General features: G+C 42.3%; 1 protein-coding gene across 5 annotated transcripts; it reads right to left on the bottom strand.

Moving 5' to 3' along the window:
- Positions 1-650: 650 nt before the first annotated feature.
- C8H1orf87 (chromosome 8 C1orf87 homolog) lies at positions 651-27,844 on the bottom strand. Of its 5 annotated transcripts, none has more exons than XM_039483283.1 (12): positions 27,691-27,844; positions 26,071-26,228; positions 23,598-23,817; positions 20,858-20,986; positions 19,987-20,250; positions 18,363-18,484; positions 16,277-16,415; positions 14,489-14,586; positions 12,779-12,849; positions 6,540-6,583; positions 3,880-4,078; positions 651-2,413 (listed from the first exon to the last, which is right to left on the bottom strand). In XM_039483283.1, exons 2-12 carry the CDS (start codon positions 26,184-26,186, stop codon positions 2,253-2,255), a joined length of 1,563 nt encoding a protein of 520 aa, XP_039339217.1. In that variant the 5' UTR covers positions 26,187-26,228; positions 27,691-27,844; the 3' UTR covers positions 651-2,252. The 5 variants fall into 5 exon arrangements, with proteins under 5 accessions (XP_039339217.1, XP_039339220.1, XP_039339218.1 ...); XM_039483286.1 differs by having other exon boundaries at positions 19,987-20,247; XM_039483284.1 differs by lacking the exon at positions 27,691-27,844 and adding an exon at positions 27,275-27,352.

Below are 27,844 nucleotides of genomic sequence, written 5' to 3'. Positions count from 1 at the left end.
CATCTGACCCATTTAAAACAAAACTGAGACAAAAAATAGAGAACAAGGTGTATGGGACAAATGAGGCTGACATGACAATGGACTTTACAGGGTGGGTCCAATCTCACATCTGGCTTACACAGTGTAATTTTGTTACCTTCTGTGGAGCTACTCCTGCTTTACACCAGTGTAATAAGGACCAGAATTAGGCTCTGGGGCCCAGATTTGTAAAGGTATTTAGGCATTGCTCCACTCAGCATTACAAGGCCCAGCTACGTGCCTAAGTCACTTCTGAAAATGGGAATCTGCCATTTAAGTCACATAGACCTTGCAACACAGAGCAGAACAATGCCTAAATGCCTTTAAAAGAATCTGGACCTAGGTCTCTTCCACCTCTAATTTTGAACCCCTTCCTTACAGGAGAGCAGTATCCACGAGTCATCGCAGAGGCTAAGACTGAGCAACAGGTTCACAGACTAGTCTGATTCCAAGCTTTTCCAAGGCTACACTGAGTATCTAGCACCTAGACCTCTCCTGGATTGGCACTCTGTAAAGCAAAACTACAAACCCTGTTTTTCAAAGGACACAGCACAGAAACACAGATAGACAATTGCTCAAGCATAAGGTTTAAAAAAAACGATTTCTTAGATAAGAACATCACATGGCTGCACAACAGAACATGCACGTTTTCATACAAACTCCCTGTGGGACAAGAAGAAAAGAAAAGAAAAACAGCAGGGAGGGTATAGTTACAATTGTAAATTCAGGGTTTAACATGGATTTAAAACACTGGAGCTCAGACTCTACAATACATTGTGCATCCCAAGTAAGTTCAATATTAGTAACTTCATTTTGTTCAGTTCTAACACACAAGCTTTTAGACTAAGATGTTCAAAATCCTACTGGAATTGAATGAGAGTTGGGCACCTAACTCCCCTAAATGTTTTTGAAAATTCCACCCTTTAATCTTAAATGTAAATCTCACACCCTACTAATGACACACATGAAACTTTATGCAGATAAAGAATGTTACTGTTAGGTCCTGCCCTAGGAAACTTTACACACTTCACCGCCATGTTATGAATTAAGCAGAAGAGCAGCTATGCAACGTATTATCATTACTATCTATATAACACCATAGATGTGTAAGATGCTCTGCAGATTCCCCACCCCAAAGAGTTTACAGTCTATGGACATGATGCTGCAGATGCTCACTACCAAGAATGATGCATACTCCCAAAAGTACAGTATCCCACTCACTTCACTGACTACTCGTGGAAGATGCGCTGACCTGACTCTGTAAAACATCCCTCTTTGGGATGGGCACTTAAGCACACGCTTAACTTTCAACATGTGTGTAAGTCCCATTGAAGTGAATGGGACTTGAGCATGGGCTTAAAGTTTACACCATGTACTTAAAGGTTTTCCTGAACTGAGGCCCATGCTAAGTAAAGGTTTCAGAATTTGTTCCTAGAGTACAGACAAGAACAAGAACAGGAAACATCATTAGGGAGAGGGGTTGGGATTGCAGAAAAGGAAGCTAAGGAAAATTAAATCATGAAGGCACTTGGGTGAGTCTTCAGGGTTACAGTTTTGGGCTATTTTCCGCAATGTTATTATATGAAGACTATCGTTTATAGCCCTGCTTGAATGACCTACAGTGGATGTGCTTAAAAAGTCTCACTGGTTTGAAAGAGTCTACCGGTTCTAGAGAATAGCCCTGTTATTAAGATGGGGAATTCCTTTAGAATCAGTAGAATCTTTCAAACAGGTGGATGTTCTTAAGAGTGACCACTTTCCCATTTTCTTGATTTAAAATCTCACTTAAATCATCTATCAATTTTATCATCATAATCAACAGAGGTGGGGCCCAAATCTGAACACCCACTGAACACCTGGAAAGTGTTCAAAATCCAGATGTAGCCCTTCCTCCAAATATTGCTATCTTTACAATGAGTGCAGCCAGAATTCCAATCCAGATATTCTCAGGCTTTGGGTTTAGAAATCCAGAACTACATCAGTCTCTGAATTCTGAAGCTTGAGCTCATCTCTAAGTATCAGAGCCAAACCCCTGACTCTGCTTGGCTATTTAGCTTTATTAACATTTCACTCAGGTATAAGATGTGGCTGTTTCTGTTTTTGCTTCCTCTTTTTTAGAGTATGGAGAGTTATTAACATGCTGTAGTAATTAGGACATCCCCAAAATTCAATCTGTGAGAAATTTGACATCGGGTGAAAAACGGAACTCGTGAGAATGGTATAGTAAGTATTTGTTACAACTCTTTTAAATACTGCAGCACCGGCTGCAATGGCATGTTTTCTCCAGAACGGACGTTTCGGAAAGCTTGATCAATTTTCAGAGGACTCAGGGATAGATCATAGATGAGGTTGTAGTTGTGGATTAGACGCTTTGCTTTTTCCTTTTCCAGCATGCCTACATTTAAAAAAAAAAGACAAAAAAAAAAACCCGGTTCATTTTTCTACAGATTATCAACTCATTTCCTTTGGCAAAATCAAACCCTTTGACGACTCTTGTTCCTTATTAGAATGTGGTTCCCAAATACCATAAAGGTTATATATTCCCCATTTATAAGAGGGTCAAAGAGGCATGAAAGAAGCCATCATAGTAAATTGTTACTTAGCATGTTCTCAAAGCATGTACCTCATTTTGCCAAAAAGGCAAAGTCCAGCAAACCAAAGAGGACTTTGGTGATGGGAGTCAGGTGAGTATCCTGTACAGGGAAGGAGCCTAAAGGTTAGCACATTTGATACAAGCTCATCTTTGAGCACTGTGGAGTGTGATTCATATGAAGGGTGGAAAGTTACAGAAAGATCTCGTAGCAGACCAAGATTATATGTTTAGCCAAAGACTAGGTGAAACAGAGAGATCTATGACGAGTCACAATACACTCCTTGGATAGGAAATTATTGAACATTCAGAGCCAGGGAATAACCAACAAACCAACCACTGCAGACTGGTCACCAAAAGGGAACGGTTGAGTCCTCTCCTTTCCCTGCCCTGCCTAACTGTGCCAGTGAAATTCTTTCTTGGCTGGGTGTGTGTTTGTGTGACCAAAGGCGAAAGAGAGGTATGTTGTTTTGTACAGTCTCTATTACGGTACAGTCATTGCCTGGCAAATATCTGTGCGTTAATCCTGAGGACCCTGGCTAAGCATCAGGTATTTACCAGCTTAGAGACTGGCCAGTCCTTAAACATTAAGGCTCAGCCAGGAGCAGAGGTTGTGTGAGGAGGAGGCAGGCCATTTGGGCGCTAGGCAGTGTGGATGGGATGGGATCTTTTAGTTGTGCAAAACCCCTCTTGTCTGCTGGCAACAAACCTTGTCCTCAGCCTGCCCAATTTATCCTGTTAGTTCTTCAGCCCTCCCTCAGGCTGGGAATGAGCCTAGGAGCTCAGGGGGTCTATCAGGACGTCTGGCTGGTGCCAGGAAGGAACCACAATGGAGATGACAGCAGGTAGCTTGTAAAGCCAAAGGAGCCACATATGTGCACCCAAGAGCAGAATATGACCCACCCAACTTTCAGACCCTTCCTTCTGGCTTCAATAGTAATTAATATTTTTTCTTTTGAGATGTATTTCTTCACAGGCATTCCTATGGCACCCCTTGGCAGAATATTCAAGAGCACCCCACACCCCTCTGACATTGGGCAGTATTATTAGCTCTATTGTACATATAAGGAAAATAAGTCACAGAGATTTTAAGTGACTTGTCCAGTGTCATGCAAGTAGTTCATAGTGGAGCTGGGATTAGAACTCAAACTGACATCCATCTGATCTCGAGTGTTTTACAAAGCAAATTACTTTCAAATAATAGCTCTGATCCCTTACTCAGGTGGGTGGTCCATTGAGTAAAGCCTACAGGCTGTCTTTTAAAACATTACCTGTGTTTTTTATATCGCACAAATAAAGAGCTTTCTCTAGTTTTCTGAACCGGTCTATCCAGGCCTCCTGCTCTTCAGAGTCACTGGAGTCAGTTGGACTGAAGAAAGACTGGATCACTGGTCTTTCTTTTCCTTCAGTGGTGGGATAGTTTCGAACCCAAGTCTTGGAAGCAAGAATTTCATGCTCTTTGGTGTTTTCCTGCAAAGGGAAGGACTGAACGGTGTGAATCAAAGACTAACCACTAATAGTTTTCTACAGAGGGAAGATAGAGTTGATCCTAGGCGAATGGAGGTACAATAAATCTCCCTAGGCTGGTGTGATTCCACCACAAGGCATTGCCCAGCACAGCACACCCCTCCTTCTCAGTCTGACCATCCTTACTTGGAAGGAAAAACGTAACAAGGCCAAGCGTTGCCCAGAACTCACTAAATGGGTTTTCTGATAACCAGCTTCCTCACTTCACTGGGACAGTTGGCAGGCTAGGTTTACAGTGCATTGCATTTCAGTGACTGGCTAAAGCGCAAAGTTGGCACAACAGGTTATTTTCAGGCCTACTCACCATAGTTTAGAGCTGTGATCTGAAGACAGCCAGCATACATTTGCTAACTCTGATCCCTTCCCTCATTTCCTGCCTCTTCCCTGGCTACTGAACAAATTAGTCACATGCAGTTGTTTTCTTTGACCACACCCTCTCCGTTTTAACAGTTCATAAAATGGCTATTTTAAAAGTTATCTGTGAAGTTTCTCTCTTTTCCTTCAGCAAATATTCCTCTGAATGGCGGAGTCTCATGATGAAGGGCTAATTAGCATCCTGTTTCCACTAGGGGTGCCATAAAAGCAATTTGTTATGCCAGGGAGGTCTCCATTCACAATGATCCATGGTGTGGTGTCAAGCGAAAGAATGAGGCCTATTGAGAAACTGGTAGCACTGTATGGGGTCTAAAGCGGTGGTTTTCTCCACATGACAATTCTTTTCAGTCAATGGTGAGTGCAAAGAAAATTCAGTCCCTGCTGTTCAATCACAAGTTGCTACCAAGAAATGTAAATGGAAATGTAAGATTAAAACTATTAGCCACAGTGTAATGCTGGATAAATGGCAACAACAGAATATTTTTGTGTTTAAGGCAGCTATGAACACCACAGTCGTGGGCTTGGTCTAGGGTGTTGTCTACTTCCGGAAATAGCCCAAACTCAGCCATTGCTGAAGCTGCACTTGTGCTGATCCCCACATGTAGACTAGGGCAAGCTTTGGATTCACTAACTGAGGTCGATTTCTGCCCAGTCAGTACCCACTGTCTATGCTTCCAGGGTATGCACTGGTGCACTGAACTGACTGCTGACCACCAAAGGCCAAGTCAGGGCCATTTCCAAGTCTGGATAGTCTTAAGACACCCTCGCCAGCTGGTGGAGGCTTCAGCAGAAACACAGCCCAGCAAGTGTTTACCCTCAAGGAATAATGGGCCAAAACTTTCAAACCTGGGAGTGTAAAGTTAGGCTCCTAAATCCACAGTGAAGTTCTTAAATATGGATTATGGAGCCCAGATCCTTAAAGTTATTTAGGTGCCTAAATCCCATTGAAATCACATTGATGACCAAATATTAAATCACAAGGAAATTAAAAACAAATCAACAAAAAAATCCCCCAGCCTGGGATGAAACCCAGTGATCCTGGAGCTCTCCCTTCCCACAGGCATTCTCCTTTCGGTCAATTGATAGTCACGACGGGATGGGTTGAGGAAGCTGAGCTGCAGTTACCCCATTGCTTACCGAGGAGCAGGTATTTTTTCATAGATTCATCAATTCCAAGGCCAGCAGGGACCATTGTGATAATCTTGTCTGACCTGCTGTATAACAGGGAACTTCCCCAAAATAATTCCTATAGCAGATCTTTTAGTAAAACATCCAATCTTGATTTAACAATTGTCAGTAATGGAGAATCCACCATGACCTCTGGTAAGTTGTTCCAATGGTTAACTACCCGCACTGTTAACAACGTATGCTTTCTTTCCACTCTGAATTTATCTAGTTTTGGCTACCAGCCGTTATACCATGTAGCGTCACTGCACTTTTCCACAACCTCATTTGCAATAGTAGTCAGAAGACAGCTCTCAAGCCAAGACTGAGGGGATTTTGTCATTATTTCCTTTCACATGGGCTGCCAATATTGATAGTATTTTCTGAAGTGTTTTACAGCAGGAAGCAAGTGTAGTGAGAGGCTGGGTCACTTTTAATAATAATAATAAATACAGACACTCCCCGACTTATACAAGCATTCCAAACACAAAGGAAAGACTGGGCATGTCCTTTCTCGTTAAGTCATAGGGCCCCAGTTCACTAACTTGTGCAACTTTAAGCATGAAGGTCATTCCACTGAAGCCAATGGGAGTACTCATATGCTAAAGCTACACATGCACTTTAGTGCTTTGCTGGGCTGAGTTTTGGGGCACTGAGGCCAGGAAAAACCACTAGTGACTTCAGTAGGCACAGGGTCTGGCCCATGCTATTGACTGGATATTAATATTTGGTTTATTAATTGAGAAAAAACAAGTTACAGACTTGCCTTCTCCATTGTAGAGACAGTTATATAAAAGATCTTCTGTAACATACCAACCAAAGATACTTATCAGCTATTTGTCTATATCCATTCTATTGAGCATACCAGACGGGCAGCCACATCATCGCTGATTTCCTCTTTGAATTCCCCTAAAATGGAAACATTCATAAGAATTTCTTGCATCTTGGTGCTCCATAAAAATAATCGCAACAATGGGTTTTGGAAACTACGAACCCGACGCAATGCTCATTGAAGCCAATGGAAATAACTTCACTCGAGCACTGGATAGGGCCCTGAACAAACATGAAGGACTATGTCACCAATGCTTAGTGCGACACACATTTTCAAGTACATTTTTAAAATATGAGCAAATGCTTGGGTTCAAATGCCCAACTGGCCTGACTATTATTGATGATCTCGATTCTCAATTTGCCCACCACTGCGCAGGGAATGAAGGTGCTACTTTTAGTTTTTCAATCACTCTAGTAAAGTTTAACTTCTCTCATAGGCAAAAGCTGCCCCCACCATTGAGAACCAGTGCTTTTCTGCTGTGCAAGTGAGGTGGTTGTGTACCACCTTCGTAAATTCAATGAGTATCTCTGGAGGGGATCACTGTGTGGGCAAGGACTTTGAAGGATTCTCCAGCAATGGGGATGGAGCAGTCTCCACAGAGCAGCTCTGCTACTGCTCTGCACCCTCAGTGTACGGTGAGAAATCCCTCCTTCTATTCAAGTGGGTCACACAGGAATCCAGCCCAGCTGCAGCCAATCACAGCAGAAACGCAACTTGTCAATTGTATGATATCTTTCATGCAAAGCAACCACAAAATGCTTTGCAGGCAGTTACATTCCAATCAATGGGATGTAGGTAGGTTACAGTTCAAGCCGAGTGAATTTCAGCAAGGAAAGAGTCAGAATTGTGTTGATGTTTTGGAATAAGTGCAGCTGGTCAAAATTTTTCACGCAAAAATATTCCTATCTGGAAACCTGGCTTCATCAACATTTTGGGTGAGAACACAGCAATGTGGACAACATTTTTTGCAATTTTCCAATCATGAGAATTAAAACAAAATATGTTGCCATATTTAAAGGCTCACCAGTTTTCATTTTGAGATTTCTGATATGGAATATTTTGCCACATTTCACCTAGTGAAGTTTTCCAATATTTCCACTTTCTGGGCCGATTCAGAATGGAACCTAACTTTGGAATGTCAACGTTTCCTATCGGAGAAACATTCCATTTCTTAGCCAGCCCTAACAGAACGATGGTTGGCAGATCCATTTGAAGGAAATTATAACAGAACTAGGAGTTTATGCAAGGTTGCTCTGGGCAGAAATGGAGAGGAGAGCACAAAGATATGGGCCAAAACAGATCTGGGTTGCCTGGATTCTGTAGAAACAGTGTGTTAATAAAGCACCCACAGAAGTTGCCGTTAATGAAATAGCAGCATTTGCCAAAAATTATTACCCAGTAATATCTAAGAGATGGCCACCATTTCCTGTTCTAAATACAGGGAATTAACTGAGGCATGTCAGTTACCATTTTGTCATCGCTGTTGGCTAAAAATGACCTTTTAATGAAAACACCTGTACATAATTTTCTACAGTTCTGCATCTGTTTCCATGGAAATTGAACCAGGCACAGCAGCTGAGTCTGAAGATTTTGATTATGCAGATTTCAGCTGTGGCTACCAGCTGGGCTCTGTGAGTACCATTTTCCAAACAGCACCTGCCACACTTTAGGGTCCCATATGCTCCTAAAGTCTCCAGAGCCAGATTCTGCTACCAGTTACACATATATAAATCCATACTGACTCAACCTAACACCATGGAATCACTCTGGATTTACACTGGTATAACTGAGTGCTGGATCAGGTGTTTAGGTGTTGGGGGGAGTGTGTGGAGAAAGATAGAGTTTTAATGTTAATTTAAAAAAAATCATAATCATAAACAAATCTTTCCCCTACTTTTACCAAATATGTGCCCTTCTCTGTGGGTTGAACTGGCTCAAATCTTCATCTTGTTACACAGTTTTCCCAGGTGCACTGCATACAAGGGCAGTCGACTGTCTCATAACCCTCATCTATCTCAGTACTTTGCATTGGTGAATTCTGTGCCTCGATTCATTGCCTTTGCTATCGTTTTATGGGAACTTTTTTAAAATTCAAGATTTTAGACAGACAAATCTATGCAGCCAAGAGTGGTGTTAAAACTCCTCTTTCTCCCCCTCTCTTTAAGGGAAAATCTGGCCTTTGTAGGTATCCTTTCCACTCCCACTGGGTCAAATTCTGTGATGACCCCATGCAATTTCAGTGATAGACACACACCTCAGGGCAGAATTTGACTCAGCTTCTCGAATCCCGCTCATTACCATGGCATCTGGGTACCTACCACTAGATTGTTACCGGTGGTGTTTATTCCCAGTTTCTAATCTCTGTTACTATCTTTTATTTTACTGCTGTATGTGTCCTATCTAGGGTGACCAGATGTCCCGATTTTATAGGGACAGTCCCGATATTTGAGGCTTTTTCTTATATAGAAGCCTATTACCTCCCCCCCACCCCCGTCTCGATTTTTTGCACTTGCTGTCTGGTCACCCTAGTCCGATCCAGCATGTGTAAAATGTGCAAGGTTTTGAGAGGCCATTTTCCCCCCCAGTTTTAGTTCACGTGTGTTCACTTTCCAGAACTGGCCAGCTACAAAGGATGACACATACTGCACCCCATCAAGGGGTTATGTGGCAGGCATGGTCTCTCCTCTCTGTCCCCCACACCTACGCACTCCAGGAGGCTTTCCTCTATGCAAGGGGATCAATGCCTAGCTGGCCCAACCCGTCCCTGTGTTTTCACAGTTACTCTGTTGCAGCTTAAAATTCAAGCCCTTGTACACGATTCTCTGGCTAAGTACTGTAAATCAATTCTCTTCCAATACCTGCTTAATATCCATCTATTTGGAGATTACACTGATTTATGCACAGCAAGATGGATTGCAGTATAAAATTTCAATGGTAGGAAAGATGAATTATCACCGTGAATGAAGGGTGTTTATAGTTCAACAGACAGCTGGTTTGTCTCCAACCAGATGGTTATAGGTTCATGTCCAAACTTAGAATCCTGAATATGCTCCTATGCTATGATTATGATTGGCTGAACACAGGGTTTGGCCATTATGTGAATATTAAAAACCCCATAACACTTTCTAAGGATTATTAGATTAGTGTAGTGTCCCTGTCAATAGCTCACAATCCAGCCTTCATTTCAGCTTTGAAAAACCAGAAGCAGGAAGAAGTAGCCCTCAAAACCCAGCTGCCTCTATATAAGCAAACACATTGACTATTAAAGCTGGGCCTGAATCCAAATGATGGATCCTACCTCACACATCAGGGTCCTTGAGGACATTCAAAATGTGGAGCTGGATCCAAATTTTGCAAATAGTCATTAGCTGAACCAAACCCTTCCTTACAAACACCCCAGACATTTTGGGGTTTTAAAATCTGAATTGGGATATAAAGTTTTGTGGTTTGAGAGATTCTTCACTAATTATTCGACTAGACTTTATATTATCTGTTTATATTATATTATTAATAATTATAAATTATATATTATTCAAGTCTTTTAAAATGAATAATTTTTGTTTCACACTACAGTTTGGAAATAGCTTTTCCAAACAGGACAAACTATAAAGAGGTATTAACATATCCTGGAAAAATTTGAAAACTAGGCATTCCACCTTTTTTTCTTTTTCTTTTCTTTTTTTTTTTAAATTTCTGTCTTCATCCCAGTTTTTCTCTTTGAAAGAATCTGAAATTTCAAAGCAAAACTTACCTGAAACAATCACATTTTTCACACAAAACCATTGTCCTGAAATATAGCTCAGGTTCACCTGATATATTGGTTCTTCAAAAAGATTTGTGACTACAGTCAGTCAAAAATTCAGTAGAACCAAAAGAAATCAATGAGTTTGAAGAAAGTCTACCTATTTTTTTTTGTTTTGGTTTGGGTTTTTTTCCAGTCAAGTTAGACAGGGAAGTAGGAGACCATACTAGGACAAATGAAAGAGAAAAAGCAAACTAGAGTAATTATCAAGGCCAAGTGAATTTTTATAAACTATTGTGATTATCTATGCACATAAATGCTCTGGTGATTATCTGTGTGCATAAAACATGTGCCTCTCAGGAATGCACAGTCCAGCCACTGACAGCCAAGAATGTGCTAATTAACTGTCTGAAATAAGCTCTGGACAGGACGATCAAAATTCAGAAGTGAGTCAGTGCGCGTAGAAGAATCTAAAGGAGTTTAAGCTGCTGTGATTTACAGTTGCTTCTAGCCCTCTCAGTGTGCAAGTTACTCTGACTTGCACTCACAGATTCCCTCCGAATGAAGGCCATTACCCAGGTGTAACTTACACCTATTTACACAACTCCTTAGAATTTGTCCCTGGAATCTTAGCAAGTCTAAACTAGTTTGACTCACCTACCAAGAGCCTAGAAGGGAGGATTGGTAGGAGCAAAAGCAACTAACAGGAAAGCGTAAGTAGGTACAAATGGAAAAGGTTGGGCTATTGTAATTTATGCCATTTGCACTGCTCTCTGCTATCTCTTAGCGTGTAAATTATGCCTAATTAGACTCCCATGTACTCATCTCCTATTCTGGCTCACTTAGGCCAAATTCTGGATTTACATGCCTGAGAGTCACTACTATGAATTTCAATGAGAGCCCTATCAATGCATCCAAGTCTAGAATTTGGCCTTTAGCAGGGGTAGGCAACCTATGGCACGCGTGCGGCACACGAGCTGATTTTCAGTGGCACTCACCCTGCCCGGGTCCTCGCCATCAGTCCGGGGGGGGGGTCTGCATTTTAATTTAATTTTAAATGAAGCTTCTTAAACATTTTAAAAACCTTATTTGCTTTACAATAGTTTAGTTATATATTATGGACTTATAGAAAGAGACCTTCTAAAAATATTAAAATGTATGACTGGCACACGAAACCTTAAATGAGAGTGAATAAATGAAGACTCGGCACACCACTTCTGAAAGGTTGCCGACCCCTGGCCTATAGCATATAGGTGGAGCTTGGAAGGGAAATCTGCAATATGGCTCCGTTTTGCTAGCATTTTGTAGGCTATTAAATGAGCAACAGACACAGGCAAAATACACATGTTCTGAGTGAGGCTGATTACACTGTGGGATCAAGGAGAGTGTTAAAAAAGTACCACTCATCAGTAAACACAGGAAAAGATTATTGAAAATGAATCCCTGACGGTACCCAGACAGTGTAGGTAACTGGAACAAGAGAAACACATTGAAGATTTCCAAACATGGGCTAGAATATAGGGTCAGCAGACTCCCTGTACAGATGCGCCAGCCAAATGGAATCTACCTGACCAACAGATCCTTAATTAGTGGCTAGATTGTCCCTGAAACACTGCATTTTTTTTGGCATTGTAAATATGGGTCTTGTTTTCAGAGGGGCAAGCACCAAAAGCTCCCAGTGATGTTGATGTGCTTGCTCACCACTTCTGCATGGAAAGGGCCTGATTCTGCATTGACCTGCACCATGTGTTCTTGTTTGCACCAATGCAAAGAGAATGTAAAATATTCTCATGATTTGGTAGCAGGGGACACCCGCTTGGCACTGGTGTAAATGCCTACATAAGGTGTCAGGCAGTGGAGCAACAGGCCCAATGTCTTCTTTGAAGCCAGGATTATTACTTTCTGAGCATAATGGAGCCATATCCTCAGCTGGTTTAAATTAGGAAAGCTCCCTTACGGATACTCAAGTGACATCGATTTATCCCAGCTTCAGATCTGGCCTATACGCTGCACTATTTCTTCATTTTCTCTAAGTTGAAAATTCTGCAATAGCAACTGGAAAACCTGCAAAAAAGAGAGGTTACATGCAACCAAACAGGTGCATGCTACCTGCTAGAGAGAGAGAGAGAGGAATAGCTTTTGAATATCAAACTAGTGAAATTCCTGTACTGACAGCATGGATCCAGGCGTGCACAATTATTATGCACAGTTTTCCTTTGGAGAATATACACTGTACTGCTCTTTAAAGTGAAGAGAAACATTTACTGAATTTGCTTTGATGGTGGTGGGTTGTGGGATTTTTGTTGTTGTTCCAGACTTGTGAGACCTTTTCATTTCTTAAAAACAAGGCCAATGCTCAGCATGGCACTTTGACAGGGTGGCATTATCAACAGCAGGGCACTTGTTGGAAAAAAGCTCACTATGTAGGATGAAGATATTTCAGGGATCTTTGGTCTTGGAAAAGGTAGTGTTTTCAGGGTGCTTGTTATATCTCCTGGGTGTGATTTAAAGTGACAGCCACTTCACTTACCCACAGGAACAGGCAAATTAGGAATCGCATCAGAATGAGTTTTCTTGAGCAACTCCACAAACTTCTTCCACCTGCGTGCGCAAACATTTTAAAATGAAATATAATATTTGAAAACAAACCCCAAACAGTTTGACTTCCGAGAGCTAGGCAGGGGAGGTCAGAGACATCATTAAAAATAAACAATACATTTACAAAAAGTTTTTTTGAACTAAAGAAAGAAATGACATTATAAATATGCAGCAGAGCATACCACAATCACCAGCACGAAGCTTAGATTGTGCACATAAATGCAATACATCAGATGATGCACTGTCTATACATTCAGGACAACATTTTCCAAAGGGCAGACTCTCTATTTGCCAGTGCACTTTGCAGCTCTGGGATTTTTTAAAATACTATCTATCTACAACTGAAGCAAAGGATGGACACAAACTTGGCTTTATGGGCCACATCCTTAGTGCGGAGAGTTGAAGTCAACAGAGCTATGCCAATTTCCACCAGTTGAGTTAATCTGTGGCGGTTTTTTGGTGGTGCTACAAAAGCTTTATCTCCCCAATCCTGTAACTTCCAGAAACTGAACTGATCCCCTCACTTCTCCAGGAAATATAAATTAAAGAAGAGAGGTAGAAAAATCTGCATAGAAATATCAGGCATTCCTCCTCCTAGCCCCCATTTTTCTTGTTGACAAGTTACAGAGAGGACATAACTTGTTCCGCTTTGTTTGACAAGGCTAATCTCACGTGACTGTAATCACTCATCATGATTTATTGATTTTAAGCACATTTAATCAGAAAGTGGCTCAGAGCTAGATTCCTGCTAATTACTTGAGAAACAGCCTCCTGAATGGCTTCACAATTGGACGGCAGATTAGAATGGACAGTATATACTAAAACAATGATTCATGCATTCAGCTTCCTAGATTTATTTTGTTTATATTGGATTTTTTAATCTCTAAAGGGACGTAATTCAGTCTACGGGCAAGTGGCCTTTAAAGCCCTTAACAAAATGGCTTTAATTTAACAAGCAAGGCCTTAGCCAAAGATGGCATGTGTGTGGAAGAGTTTATCCTTTACAAATGTAATTCCTCACTGCAGGTCATAGGAGCGAAGGTGCCCTTCATCACACCGTGCTGTGACATGTACAGCATTGGAAGGTGAGCCTTGAGAAGTCTGTGGTTTGCTGAGAGCCAAGAGAGTCCTGCTAAATCAAGACATGAGAATCCACATGAAGACTCCTTTACAGTTAGGTTAAGGTCTTTGTTGCAGGCTAAGGGCAAATTAGCCTCGTATGGGCTAAGGTACTTTGATTTCGTTGTAAGGTTCTCCTAAGTTCTGCTTATGTGAAAAGGGCTTTGGGTTGGTTTCTTCCTTCCAGTCATGCTATGAAGAGCTCTACCCTGTATCTGTGACCAAAGTCAGCCCGATTTTGATCTTATAACTGGCAGGGTCCCAACTAAGAGTGGGATCTCAAGCTCCCAGGAAGGGGATATGGAAAATCAGTGAGTGATCTCCCATTTCAGTGTCGCTGGCAGAGCGAAGATTGGGCCAGCCTGTGAACTGAAAGTCTCCATGACACACCTAAAAACAGGGGGATGGGAGAGGCCCATGCATAGAGCAACTGGCTTTGTCGCTTGTGCGTGAGGCTGACCCTGTACAATCAAATGTCTATTTTAGAAGGAATTATCAAATCTGGATGGTATTAAAAACTTACTGTATTTTGCCTTGTTTGCACAAATCATGGTTGTTGAGCAAAGCTTCCAGCAATAAAGGAGTTAGATTTAGTCTATGCTTCTGGCAAATGGTCTCAATCTGCAAACAAGATAAGATTTCCCACTGAAATTTGGGGTATCATTATCTACGGCAAAGCAACTGCGAGGAGAAGATTTTATTATAAATCCAATGCACATCACAGCCATCAGCTGCAATATAAAAGAGACATGGCAAAGTGTTTGCAAACAGTCTAGTAAAACAGCATATGCACATATGCAGTTGTGACCAGGACTGAGCCATTTCTTCTTGTGAGCCTGATTCTGCAGTCGTTTAACACGCTAAACTCCATGTGCAAATTCTGCAAACAGAATCAAGTGTCTGGGCAGAAAAATTACCAGCAGATCTTATTAAGAATAAGGTCTGGCTGAAAAATTTCCTTCAAAACCATTTCTTGGATGGAAAATGGGTTTTCAACTAAATGAAAGTTTTCACAGAAAGCATCCAATTTCCTTGAACATTTTTGTTTTGTCATTGGAAAGCTGAAAACCCCAAAGTTTGGGCAGATCTGGCAGTTTTCTGCCATACATGTTCAGTTTTTGTTTTTGTTTTTTGACAAAAGATGAAATTTTCTACAGAATTTTTTTTCCCATTTTCCAACCAGCTCTACAATAATTCTTAAACATAACTCATAAATCTTTTTTTTTAAAAAAAACCAATAGATGAGCTCAGAATTCTGTGCTGAATACCCCCAAACTGAACAACATTCAACACAGTTCATCTAATTCGTCCTTTCCTCCTTTTTTCAGACCTGTGACACCATGGCCCTCTGGTTGTTACTGCCTCCTGAATGGTATGAAGCCTCAAGCATTCACTCTGCTTAGAAACTCATCTCAGATTCACCACTGAATTTCCAAGGAGCCAACCTGTAGGCATGAGGCACGTCATTTATCACTGAAGATGATGTACTGTTTTCTAAAGCCTTTCTATTATTTTAAATCCCGTGGGAGTCATGTAGGCATGCTCTAAACTTGACAAAAGCCACAAAGTATAACAAATCCAGGATTTAGCTTTTAGCCTCTTCACCCATCCCTCTCTTCAGCTCTTCCCACTCCACAGACTTTCAATTTTTTACCTTAACAAAGACATGGGATCACTGCTGTTGGGATACTGCAGAGCAGTAACCAAAAGCAATATAAACCCGGCAAATTCTGCGAAGTATCAAGTGTTCTCAACTCCCATTGACTTCAGCGGTTTTTGAGGGACTCCCCACTTCTTAAAGTCTGTGTCTCTAGTTATGTCTGCATTGCACTAAGAGATCTGGGGCTTGCTCAGGTCAGCTGAGCCAAGTTTGTGGGGCTTTGGCTGTGGGGCTATAAAACTTCAGTGCAGACATTCTGGCTTGGGCTGTAGCCTGGGCTCTGAGATCCCACAAGGGGAGAGGGTCCCAGAGCCTGGGATCCAGACCAAGCCTGGATGGCTACACTGCTATTTTATAGCCCTCCAGCCCATGCCCTCTGACACATGTCAGCTGACATGGGCCAGCCACCAGTGTTTAATTGCAGTGTAGACATATCTTTTTAGACCAGTTCCGCAGGATTCACATTCTTTTCTTATTTTTAAGCATAAAAATATAGCTTTGAAATGCATTCTGCAATAGTAACAGGATCTATGCGTATAACTGACACAAATGGTCCATCTGTGGCTGTAAGTGTGTTACACTGCTATTAAATGAGAGTGGTCTGCCTGTGATTACATGACTAGACCGAACCCTGTGCTGGGGCCTATTTACCTCATTTAGAGAGAGAAGGCCGGAGAAAGACTTATCTTCTTTTTGAAAACTCAGGCTCAGTTTCTCCATGTCTAGTTCCCCCTTATATTCCTTCAATATTTGCTTCAAGATCTGGAATGGGTCTTCGGGAGCCAGTGAGCTGGAGGATCAAAATATACAGATTACCATAAAAATAATACATAATACTTTCCAGTTCACCTTGCCCCACGGGGATCCCAAAGTGTTCTACGTGTATACTGCCCTCCCAGGCCATAGAGAACCCCTGAGGTGTTCTGGGGCAGCTGTTTAACGGATCACAGCAACACAACAAAACAGGGTTGGGAAGGAAGCAAAGAAAAACAGCAAATCCAGCTAAAATGCCATGGGAAGGAAAACATAATTACCTTTTGGCTAGATTATCAGGCATAACACTGTGATTCATGTGAAAAATGCCTTAAGTTTTTGTAATGGTATACGCACCTCGGATTTTTGGTTTCACCTAAAAGATGGTACTTCTAAATGTCTCCTATCTTCATGCTGGGGCCTGGTTCAATACTGACTCAGAAAGAAGGAGACCCATCTATTGAATCACCACTAATGCTTCCTGGGGTTTCCTTGGAGGTTTCCCCATTCAGTAATCAACTGGTCCCGCTGTTTTTAGGATCTGATCTAAGCATAGGTGAGCTGATGTGGCTGCCGGCTGAATATCATAAATACCTGCCTGATCTTCGCCTCAGGCTTTTTCTGGTAGAGCATAGCTCAATACATGTGTAAATAAAACGACATACTTGTGTATGGCTCCTAACTTTGTTACATTGTTGGTACTGCATAATGCTGCTGTGCCACACAGTGACTGGAATGTACAGTACAAGGGGTGGCTCCGTGGACTGATAATAGAGCAAAAGATAATCAATAACTGAGTTTTTTGATTGTCTGTCAGTTGCAACAAAAAAAAAGGTAAAAAAAAATTGTTTCAGGTCCACCCACAATGAAAAGTTTCTGAAAGTTTCAGCAAAGTGAAAAGTAAAAAAAAAAAAAAATTGGGGGTTGAATGAAACATTTTGTTTGTCCCAAAATGTAATGTTTTGTTTTGATTTTGAGCTTTTTAAAAACATTTTATAAATTAAATAAAATTGAAGGAAATTCAAACCAAAAAATCATTTTGAATCAAAAATCAAAACAATTCATTAAAAAATGAACAATCAAGTCCTTTTAATTTTTTCATAATTTTTGTTTATTCGATTAAAATAAATTGGTGAGTTTGACACAAATTCACAAAAGGTTTTGATCAATCTGTATCTGCATTTTTTGCTGAAAAAGAGTTTTGGTAAAAACTTCTCCCAGCTCTACAAAAGATTTCACCACTAGGCCTCAGGTTCTAAAATCCAGCCTTGGCTAGCGGTGACAGAAGTCTGTTGCCTGCTCAGTGGACTATAAGAAATGAGATGGTGGTTTCAAATCCAATTTCTAGTGTGCTGATATTCACATCACATAAGGTCACAGTCACTGTCAACACCCTTGTTGTCATTTTCAGTAGTGTGATCGTTTGCTCTGACAGTGGGAGCCTTTCTCATCCAGATGAGTTACGTTGATGGGGGAGTATGTACTGTACTTATTCTGTACATAGAATACTTCAGTCTCCAGTGATTTCAAAACAGCATTTCTCATATATATATATATATATATATATATATATATATATATACACACACACACACACACAATTACACATACAAGGATAAAAAGGTAATTATTAAAATTGTCTCTAATTGAAACTGTTTCCCTTGCCAAGGTTAAGTAAAGGGGAGTCTGCATAATCTCAACTGATGCTTCTAGCAGTATGCAGTGTAGGTGATCAGTGACCCGAAACACGTAGTGGTTTGAATGGATGCTAGAAAAAATCTGTGCTATTCTACGCTATGTAAAATGCTTTTTAATTTCATCATTGAAGAACCAGTTTTGCTTTCAGAATCCTCAGTGAAAAGAGCAGGCTTGAAAACGTTCTGAAAACACAACACCTAAATGAAAACCAGGAAAAGGAGGATTTCTCAGACACTTTTCTCATTTGTTTAGAGTAATAAATACATTTTAAAAACAGAACTAGAACCTTTTGCTTTGATCCTTTAAAGTTACATTCTTCACTTGAAGACCCAGATCACGTGACTTGATATTCTGCATTTCAACTGCTGCAGCTAGTCTTAGAAACTGAATCAGCTCTTCAGAATTTACCTTAAAAAACAGATAGGTACAAACACAAGCAAAGGGCATAGGAAAATGTCAGTCTGTTATAACCTCTCCCGTAAATTGCATCTTCCTGAGAAAATTAAAGTGAAAGTAAAGTGCTTTAGGGGAGAAAATCACATTTAATTTTACTTACAAAGTTAAAAGGTGTCTCACACATGAAAAATATTGGATTTGCACCTTTTTATGTTTGTACATGATGTATAATGAATCCCCTGAAATGAACAGTTAAGACCACTGAAGTCCATTGAAATAAATGGGAGCCTTTTCTCTGACTTCACTGAACTTTGCGCCAGGCTCTTACAGGCCAGTGGAGGGCAAGAGGAGAAGAGGGAGACAGGTCCCTCGGATTAGTGGAGTAGCAGCAGAACGTTTAGGGGGATAAGAAAGAGTAGGGCAGCAGGAGGTCTTGTGTGTGTATGGGGAGATCTGGCAGGAAGAGCTGGGTGAGGGTGTGCGTCGGAGGACTGATTTATAGGGCTACGTCAGTATTACAGAAATGACTCCATGAGACAAGGGCTCCCCTGTGCCTCGTTCCGCATACCCCTAACAAGATGCAATAACCACTGCACTGCTAAGCTGACCGAGCCCTCACACCACACAGCCTGCCTTCCTACTAATTGTTATTTAGAAAGTGCTAATGTTAAAACTGAGGAGCAAATCCTACCCCTGCGCCCCCTGCACAAGAGAAGGCATCATTCGGGGGGACCATGAAAGGGGTGCAAAGTAGGTCATAAATGTAACTGTAAATGTACCGGTATGAGAGAGAGTGGAATATGCTGACAGTGGCCATAGGTGCTGGAATGAGGCATGAAGAGGGTGCTGCCACCCCCTGGCTTGAAGTACTAGTAACAACCCAAATACATGGTTTCCACCTTCAGCAGACCACTAAAAAAATTGGTCCAGCACCACTGAACGTAGTAGCCTGATACTTAGCACATAAGGCACAAGACGGTGGAACCATTCCCTAAAATAATACACATCTCTACTACCTGAGCTGAAGAAGAATCTCCATTAGCGGTTGTGTTGGAGCCAATGGGTGGGATTTGCAAAAAATCAATGTTGGACTAACTCAATTCCCTTTCAAGTCAAGGGTAAAACTTCCAGAATTAGGATGATGCTGAATGATTCTGAAAATCGCATCTGATTACATCTGTAGTTCAATCACTATGGGCAGTGATACATAAGCAAAATTGCCAGTATATTGCAACTTCCCTTCTGCTGTCAGTTACTGTAATCAATTACAGTAGCAACACTGGAGGCATGTTAGAAGACAGAAAATATCTAAAACTCAGAGGTCGTTTTGGCCACATTTGCTGATTAATCCCCAAATAGCAAATAAAGCCTAACATACCAGCATGTCTAAGCTAAGGAAGTTACTGCTTATTAAGCTCTCTCTTCTATTTACTTGACTTGCATGGATAAATAAAAAAAAATTGAAAAAGGTTAATTGATTTTTTCCCCCAGTTAAGACATTCAGATGAACATACCAATTCAGAGTCATTTGCCTCAGAAAACCTCTCAAAGAGGAGCTTGACAGTTGGTAATTGTAGAGGGACTTCATGCTTCAGAAGGAGGGAGCTCAACTGGGACTGAGGAAGAAATCCGGAGATGGGATGCAGAGTCTTAAGCTCTCTCTGCAGCTTTTCTAACCCGGCTAACCTAACAGGACCCAGCCTGAGTTCATTTCTGACGAGAGCCAGGAGAGAATCCTCTTCCTCAGGTGACTCTGTTGGCCCTGGGCATATGATCTGCTGGAAATCATTTAGAAAAGAAACATCTGGTTATATAATATACGGTAACTCAAATGAAAAATGGTAAAGCAGATGGTTGAATGGTGATTGCTTTACAACATCATTACAATGGCTGTGCTGAGCAAAACAGCAGTTCACTCAGCCCCTTGGCTGCATGCTAAAGCTGAGCAACAGAAGAAAAGCTGCCCCTACATGGACAGCTGAGGATTCCATTTGCCACAGAGGAATCCTGGGGTTGCACAAAGCTGGCAAAGCTGCAGTTCCCCTCTTTGGTATAGGGGACATGCTAGGGTCAAACGTTGGAGGATGGGAGCTTGTGGTGGTTTCCAGATTCTCAGCTGCTGGTGATGTAATTTAGAGCAGCCCTGCAGCTGCTCTCAGTTACACCAAAGGCTGTTTTGTCTGGCTCAGGATCAGAGAGATAAAAAGGTGGCTTAGAGTCCCCCTCCACCGGCTCCTTTCCCCCCTCTTTCCCCTCACGTGTTCAGATTGTAAACTTAGTCTAGCTGAGGACTGAGCCCATCATTAGCAGCCCAACACTTGAACCAAATTGTCATTGAAAATATTTAATAGATGACCAGTTATGGCAATATTTCACAACATTTACCTGGTGATGTCCTACATGTTGTCTTAAAGACCAAGCTCTAAGGGATGGCTTTTGGAGGGCATGAATGTAGGACAAAGACTGATCTCCTGATGGGACAGACACACAATGAATATTTGGTGGTTTCAAAACCTTGAAGAACAAACGTGGAATTAGACATAAGGCAATCAAAGAAAAAGAAATAGTTGTGTTCTAACCAAAATATACTCTGAGTACAAATATTGACATACACAAATATTTCGTCATACAAAATATATGCTGGTGATTCCTTTTTAGAAAGCAAACATGTTTAAACTCCAACAATAATACATGCTGAAGACATACTTAACTGGAACAGCTATTTAATTAGTTCTCATTTTATTAGTATAATTAGTTCCTCCAGCTCTGAAAACATTCCCCTACCACTTAAGATGAAGGAAACTCTCCATCAGCTGCTGGCATTATAGTGGCTATGACTCATAGATGTGCCATTCTAATTCCACCTAGTAGAAGGCAGTGGTGCTCCCAAACACTAGCCATTTTGTTACAATTATGGAATGCATCCAACTTTCCAGTAGCAGAGGTAGAAAGTCTCATTGTTTAGTGTTTCATACTGAGCATTAGAAATGCTCTCCTGCATTAGAGATTAGGGTTAACAGTCCACATTATTTTCAGCAAGAGATTAATTAAAGCCCAACATTTCTAAAAGCAACCTGGCATAAATGAATCAGTTTATTGCACAAATATCTGAACTGGTAACGTCTTTCCTTTATTCCTCTGCTGAAGTCTAAACCTGCCCTGATGTGGAAAGAAACGAATGCCAAGAGCTGCCTTTTGCAATAGGTTTAAAACATAAACAAATGATTAGCTACTTTCAGTTCTGATAGTCCCCAAATATTACCATTTCTTATAACTACTGCACATGCGACCATCATCCCCACGCACTGCATTCCTAATCTCCTACCACCTGAAATGGTTTGCTTTGCATTAAAAATACAGTAGGTCCCAAATACGGAAACGATGACCCAAATATCAGCCTTTCAAAACAAGGGCTGAAGTGGTTTATTTATGAAATTCCTAGGGATGGAGGGGAAGCTGCACAAAGACCACAGAGTTGGGCATGGAACAATGTAGAGCATTGTTAGGTATTTAGCAAAGGACACGGCAAACCAAAGGAGAGAGGAAGAGAAGGAAGAAATAAGTTTCCTGACTGGGAAGTTATTGAACATACTGAACAGGAAACAGATACGTTCTCTCCCTGGGGCGGGGAGAAATCTCTGTAGCTTCTCCTGTGGAGATTTGTCTCTGGTCTTAAAACCAAAGGACAGGACTGTGACCCTGTGCAGTGGAATAAAGGCAAATAAGATCCCTTCCACGCCTATATGGCCACATGAGCGCTCCCTTCATTTTTGCTCTTGGCGCAGGGGATCGAACATGGGGGATAGAACACAGACTGTGAGTCTGGTACTTCTCCAAGCAGGGGGCAGAGAGAGGGTCAAAGGGGCAGGGAGTAGGCAGAGTTAACATGCTGAGCTGGCACAAATGGGGAAGTCAGCTGTACCTAGTAAAGGGCTCCAGTGAGTTAATTCCCCCAAGCAAGGGAGCAGCACTCGAAAAGGCACAATTCCCCCCAATCCCCCAGGACAATGCTGTTATGCACTGTCCCATGTGTGAGGCAGAGTCTAAATTTTTAAAGCCATACCCCCTCTAAGCACAACCTCTAGGACTCACTCAGTTTGACTCAGGGGTGTACAGCACCTCTCAAAGTCAGGTCGGGCATTCCAAGCTGTGCACCCACAAAGGGAGGTACCCAAAAGATTTCTAAAAATCTAGGGTCCAGGTATAGCTGGGCAAATAATGGATTTTTTTGGTTCGCTAGCTATTCTGAAGAAAGAAAGAAAAAATAAATATTTCTTTTGACCCAAAACAAAATGTCCCATTTCAATTTCAAGCATTTTTAATGTTTCTGAATTTTTTTAAAAATAAAATGGAAGAAAATTTCAAAAAGAAAAGAAAAATAATTTAGAACTGACACTTTCCTGATGTTCCACCGCCTTGTGCCTTATGTGCTTTCACAATAAAGAGATTGCACTACAGTATTTGTATGAGGTGAATTGAAAAATACCAGTTCTTTTGTTTATCATTTTTACAGTGCAAATATTTGTAATAAAATAATATAAAATGAGCACTGTGCACTTTGTAGTCTGTGCTGTAATTGAAATCAATATATTTGAAAATGTAGAAAAACATCCAAAATATTTAATAAATTTCAATTGATATTCTATTGTTTAACATTGCGATTAAAACAGAAATGAATCAAGATTAATTTTGTAATTGTGATTAATTTTTTTGAGTCAATCGCGTGAGTTAACCACAATTAATCGACAGACCTACCAGAAAATTATGCCTAGCTCTTGATCAAACTTTTGTGAGCCAGTTTATCCATCTGTGAGATGGGTATAATCCTGCTTATTTATCTCATGAGACACAGTGCAGCTGAATTAACATCAGCAATGCCTTTTGAGATCCTCAAGGTACTAAGGACCTGAGGGCAAAATTCTTATTCAACTTGACTTCAGCAGGACTATTTGCATGAGTAAGTGCTCACAAACATAAGGATTGCGTTGCTAGGTTCCTAGTGCACATAATATTCATATTGCTGCAAAGAGACCTGGTTATTTCAACATTAAGTATTATCCATGGATCTTCCCTGTAAATGATTGTGCACTTCAAAATGTTGCAGCTACAGTTTATAGCAACTCACTTTGCCATCCAGAAATCTGCTGTTGCTTGTTTGCAGTTGTTTAGACTCGTGTTCTTCCTGTTTCTCTCTGCTTCGTCTTTCATAATCTAGGTCATAACTGATTTGTTGACAAAGAGGGTTATTGAGACCGGGAGGATTTCCATGTGTCTGTCTTGCATTACAAGCGGGCAATTTCCGGAGTGCAGGCTGAGTTTCCACTTTCATGCCTTCCTTTGCCTTGCTGCGAAAAACAGGAGCAGAGACATAGCCTTATGCAAATATATATTCCATATGCATTTGGATTAGACAGTAACGTACAAAATTCTGTTCTTAGAAAGTTAGTTGTTTGGATTGAAGCCCTCAGATATTATCAGTGGAATCTAGATTCATATCTTTTAAAGCCAGACAAGACCATTAGATCATCTAGTCTGACCTCCTGTGTAACATGCTAGAGAATTTCATCCAGTTACTCCTGTACTGAGTCCCGTTACTTGTAGACAGGGGTGAAAGTAACTTAAAGGACTTACCGGTACGCATGGCGGCCGGAGTCCTGGGCAAGGTGGTGCTGGGGGTGGGGGGGACAGCTCTGGGCCCTTGGAAGGAGCAGGGCCTTGGGTGGAAGGGGCAGGGCTGAGGCCAGACTTTCCCAGCCAGCCCTTCAGCGCTGCCTGGCCCACGCTGCCCAGGGCTCCGGCAGCAATTTAAAGGGCCTGGGACTCCAGCAATTGCCGCGGTAGTGGCTGGAAGCCCAGGCCCTTTTAAATTTCCGGGCCCCAGCAGCTTCTCCTTTTGCCCTCCGGCCCCAATTGAACATTTACTGCACCATGGGACAAGTTCACCTCCGCTGTCAACTTGGCTCAGGTCTAGTGAACGTCACTAAACCACTGACCTAACTGGAGTGGTATTATCCTGTCGCAGGAATGATTTCGATCTCACACAGATGGCACAGAGAGATTAGCCAAACACACTTGTCTGTGGATGTTCTAGAATGTAAAATGGATCTTTGCTTAAAGGTTCCATTGGGTTTATACACAGTTTCCCTCACTCTTTCACTGATGTTAGATTGGACTTTCAACAACTGGACTCATATTCTGTTAGTAATCATCAAGTTGGGTTTCCTGTGTAAGGCAGGTCATTTCTTATACCCCACTGTAATGTCCTAGAAGAAGGGACTATTCTTCCCTGCTGACTGGGTGGAGATCATCAAATGTATTTTAATTAAGACCACATGTTACACTGAATTGGAAGACAGATCACTCAAATTCTTCAGAATTTTCTTTTTGATGACCGGCCCTTATGGCAAAAGGAAGAAAGGCAACGCCCATGGAAAATTCTTATAGTTGATAATCTATTATTAATACCCTTCTTTTTTATGCACAATAAACAAGTTAACTAAATACCACCATCAAATTACTACATGTGAGATGTTATCTGCTAGATGAGAAGAACCAGTGGTAAGTCATAAATTTTTATAAGTCATGGTGTTCAAATTTTCCAGTCCAGTTCACGAAGAGAAATTTAGGATTGGGTTTTTAAAAGAGAGTCGGTGGAGGTTTTTTTGAAAGCACAACTGCAAGAAAACTATCTCATTTCCTGTGAGTGCTGCTATTTTGCCTATAATGCTACCTAACTAATGCTTGATTTATTTAGTTTTACTTGCACGTACGATAAAATGTTTTCTATTGCTAGATTTAGAAGTTAGATATTAACATCTCTCTTTTCATTTTCTTTTTAAGTAGCCAATTCCTATTTGTCATCCAGCTATCTCTTTTTCAGGCCAAGGTTTTCAAAATGAGGGCCTAAAGTTAGAAGTGGGATCTTCAAAATCACTAAGGGATTCAGATACCTAATTCCCATTAGAAATAAATGGGGGTTACAATTTTCAAAAGTGCTTAACGCCTACGGACTTTCAATGGAATGTAGGCTCCTAAATCACTTAGATGCTTTTGAAAATGTTGCCCTGGGTTTCAACAGCTCCTGGGCAGCTTTGCAAACCCAACTCATAAAGGCCAGATTTTCAGAGCAGATTACATCCCATTTAGGTCACTAAATTGAGTGGCCAGCTCCTTAAGCATCCTTAGCTTTTGGCAGCTCCCAGTGGTCTCAGTGGAAGCTGGTGGGTGCTGAATACTTTTGAAAACCTCATTTTTTGCTGAGCTCTTTTGATAACCTGGACCATATTTTGGCATGTGAGGCGCCTGATTTTCAAAAGTGCTGAATACCCAGGAGCTCCACTGGAATTTAATAACATCTGCACAATCTGAAAATCAGGCTGCATAATTAGGTGCTTACATATAGATTTATGAGCCTAACATTAAGCACCCACTTAAAAAAAAAATCTTGTCCCTAAGTACTTATAGGCTACAATTTGTGGTCTTGTTTTTATTTTTATTGTCGTCTTAAACCTATCCAGCATTTCAAATTCCTTCAGTGATGCTTCCTGAAACAAACAATTATATTCATATGCTATAGAGTTCTTCAGCATCATACTTACATTTTTGGTTTTTCCACAATGCACCGGACATACTTGCTCCCAATGATTTTTACAATAGTCTCAGTATGTGCATCAGCCCCATAGGGAACATTCCTGACTGAAGACATGATTGGCATCAAGTACAACTAGCCGTCTATATATTGTCCATTCCCACTCTCCTGTAACATTAAACAAGATCATATGTCATCACCAACTGTATTTGACTGGTAAGAGGGCAGTAGGATAGAGAAAGTTGCCTCTCTCCATTTATGAACGGAACTGCAAATGGGGTGGGGACAGAGCCTTGGCTGGTGTATATCGGTGTAGCTGCATTGACTTAGATGGATCTATGTGGATTTACCCCAACTGCCCAGTGTGCCTGTACAAACTCACTCCTTCCTGGACGGCAGATTCAAATCCAAAATTTCTTGGTAGGAAAAAAAATAAAACCCAGGTTCTGATAAACAATCATGTTGGCAGCATTGGAAGGAATCAGCTGAGCAAAGATCGTATCAGGATGTTTCATGGGCTAGGAAGAGGAAGGAATGGTTTCCCCTCTGAAGAAAACTTCAGGGCATAAAGGCAGCTGGTATACAGATAAGGCTCAGCTTCTCAGGGGACACTGACATGGCCCTTCCTGATGCCCCTCTCCCATAGGCGGTGAGTTATATGGGCCCGTGGGCCCCGTGCTCCACCAATATTTAGGAACTGGGGCTGGCTCCACCAATGTCTAGGCTTACCGTGCTTTGGGGGGCCCTGTGCTTCAGGGGCACTCAGGGTCCAGGGCGGCCTGGGGGGCTAGCAGGGGGCCTGAAGCTGGCAGCGGCTAGCGACCAGGCCCCAGCCTGTCCCGCTCTGCCGGCAAGCCAGAAAGAGGCGGGGCCGGCGTTTGGGGGAAGGGGTGGAATGGGGGACAGGGAGGGGTGAGCTGGGGCTGGGTCATTCGCTGACCCTCCAGGCCGCCCTGGACCCCGCATCCCGCTGAAGCGCCCTGGTCCGTCCTATGGACGGGATGGCTCTGCTTGGACCTGTTCTGGGCACCACCAAAAATGACACAAACCTGGGGCCCCTGCTCCCTCCCTCCCTCCCGCCAGCTGCTCATCTCCCCAAAGCGGAGAGGAAAGCACAGCCCCCCCCGGCAGAGCACAGCCAGCGCAGGGGCAGGGAGGAGCCAAGCAGAGCCAGGTGCATCCGCCCCAGGGAGACGCCTCCGTCCCCCCCTCACCTCTTCTGCAGCCCCTGCCTGGGCGCGCGTGTCCGGCCGCGGGAGAGCCCAGGGGAGCCCCGCTGCAGCGGGCGCAGGCTGGCCGGGAGGGAGCGGCTGTTGCTAGGGACGCGGCGCGCTGTTGCGGGGCCGGGCCGAGGCTGCGGCTCCGCCGGGAGGCAGCGGGGAGATGAGCCGAGCCGGGGCTCGCTCCGTTGCAGGCGCCCCGGGCCCGTGCAGGGCTCGCGCCGCCTGGCCAGCTGAGCGGTGCCGCTGCAGCCCGCCCGGTGCACCAGCCACCCCCGGTTTGTGCATGTGCCCAGGGGGGACGTACACAGAAGCGAAGCAAAAACCCACGCTTCCCACCCCACCCCCCAGGCACATACCTGTTCATATAGATCTGACCCAGAGCCCAGTGCAATTAAAGGGAGACTTACGTTGGCTGAATCGGGGCTTCAGGTCGCTAGTGGCACTAAATTCAAATGGGAATTTGGGGGTACACAAGAATGCAGGATCGGGCCCAGGGATAGACCCGCATCCTTGTCACGGAATCCCTGACCTGGAGCAGCATCACTGTAAGTCACCAGGAGA

The sequence above is a fragment of the Mauremys reevesii genome, linkage group 8 (assembly GCF_016161935.1).
Source record: "Mauremys reevesii isolate NIE-2019 linkage group 8, ASM1616193v1, whole genome shotgun sequence".
Lineage (NCBI taxonomy): Eukaryota > Metazoa > Chordata > Testudines > Geoemydidae > Mauremys > Mauremys reevesii.
This window is presented reverse-complemented; position numbering and strand designations above follow the sequence as displayed.

Coding starts and splice junctions, on each gene's coding strand:
- C8H1orf87 (XM_039483283.1), bottom strand. CDS start 26,186: ATGCCAATCATGTCTTCAGTCAGGAATGTTCCCTATGGGGCTGATGCA. Junction 16,416..18,362: donor TTAAAGGATCAAAGCAAAAG/GTTCTAGTTCTG, acceptor TTGATCCTCCAG/CTCACTGGCTCCCGAAGACC. Junction 6,584..12,778: donor TAATTTGCCTGTTCCTGTGG/GTAAGTGAAGTG, acceptor TTTCCATTTTAG/GGGAATTCAAAGAGGAAATC.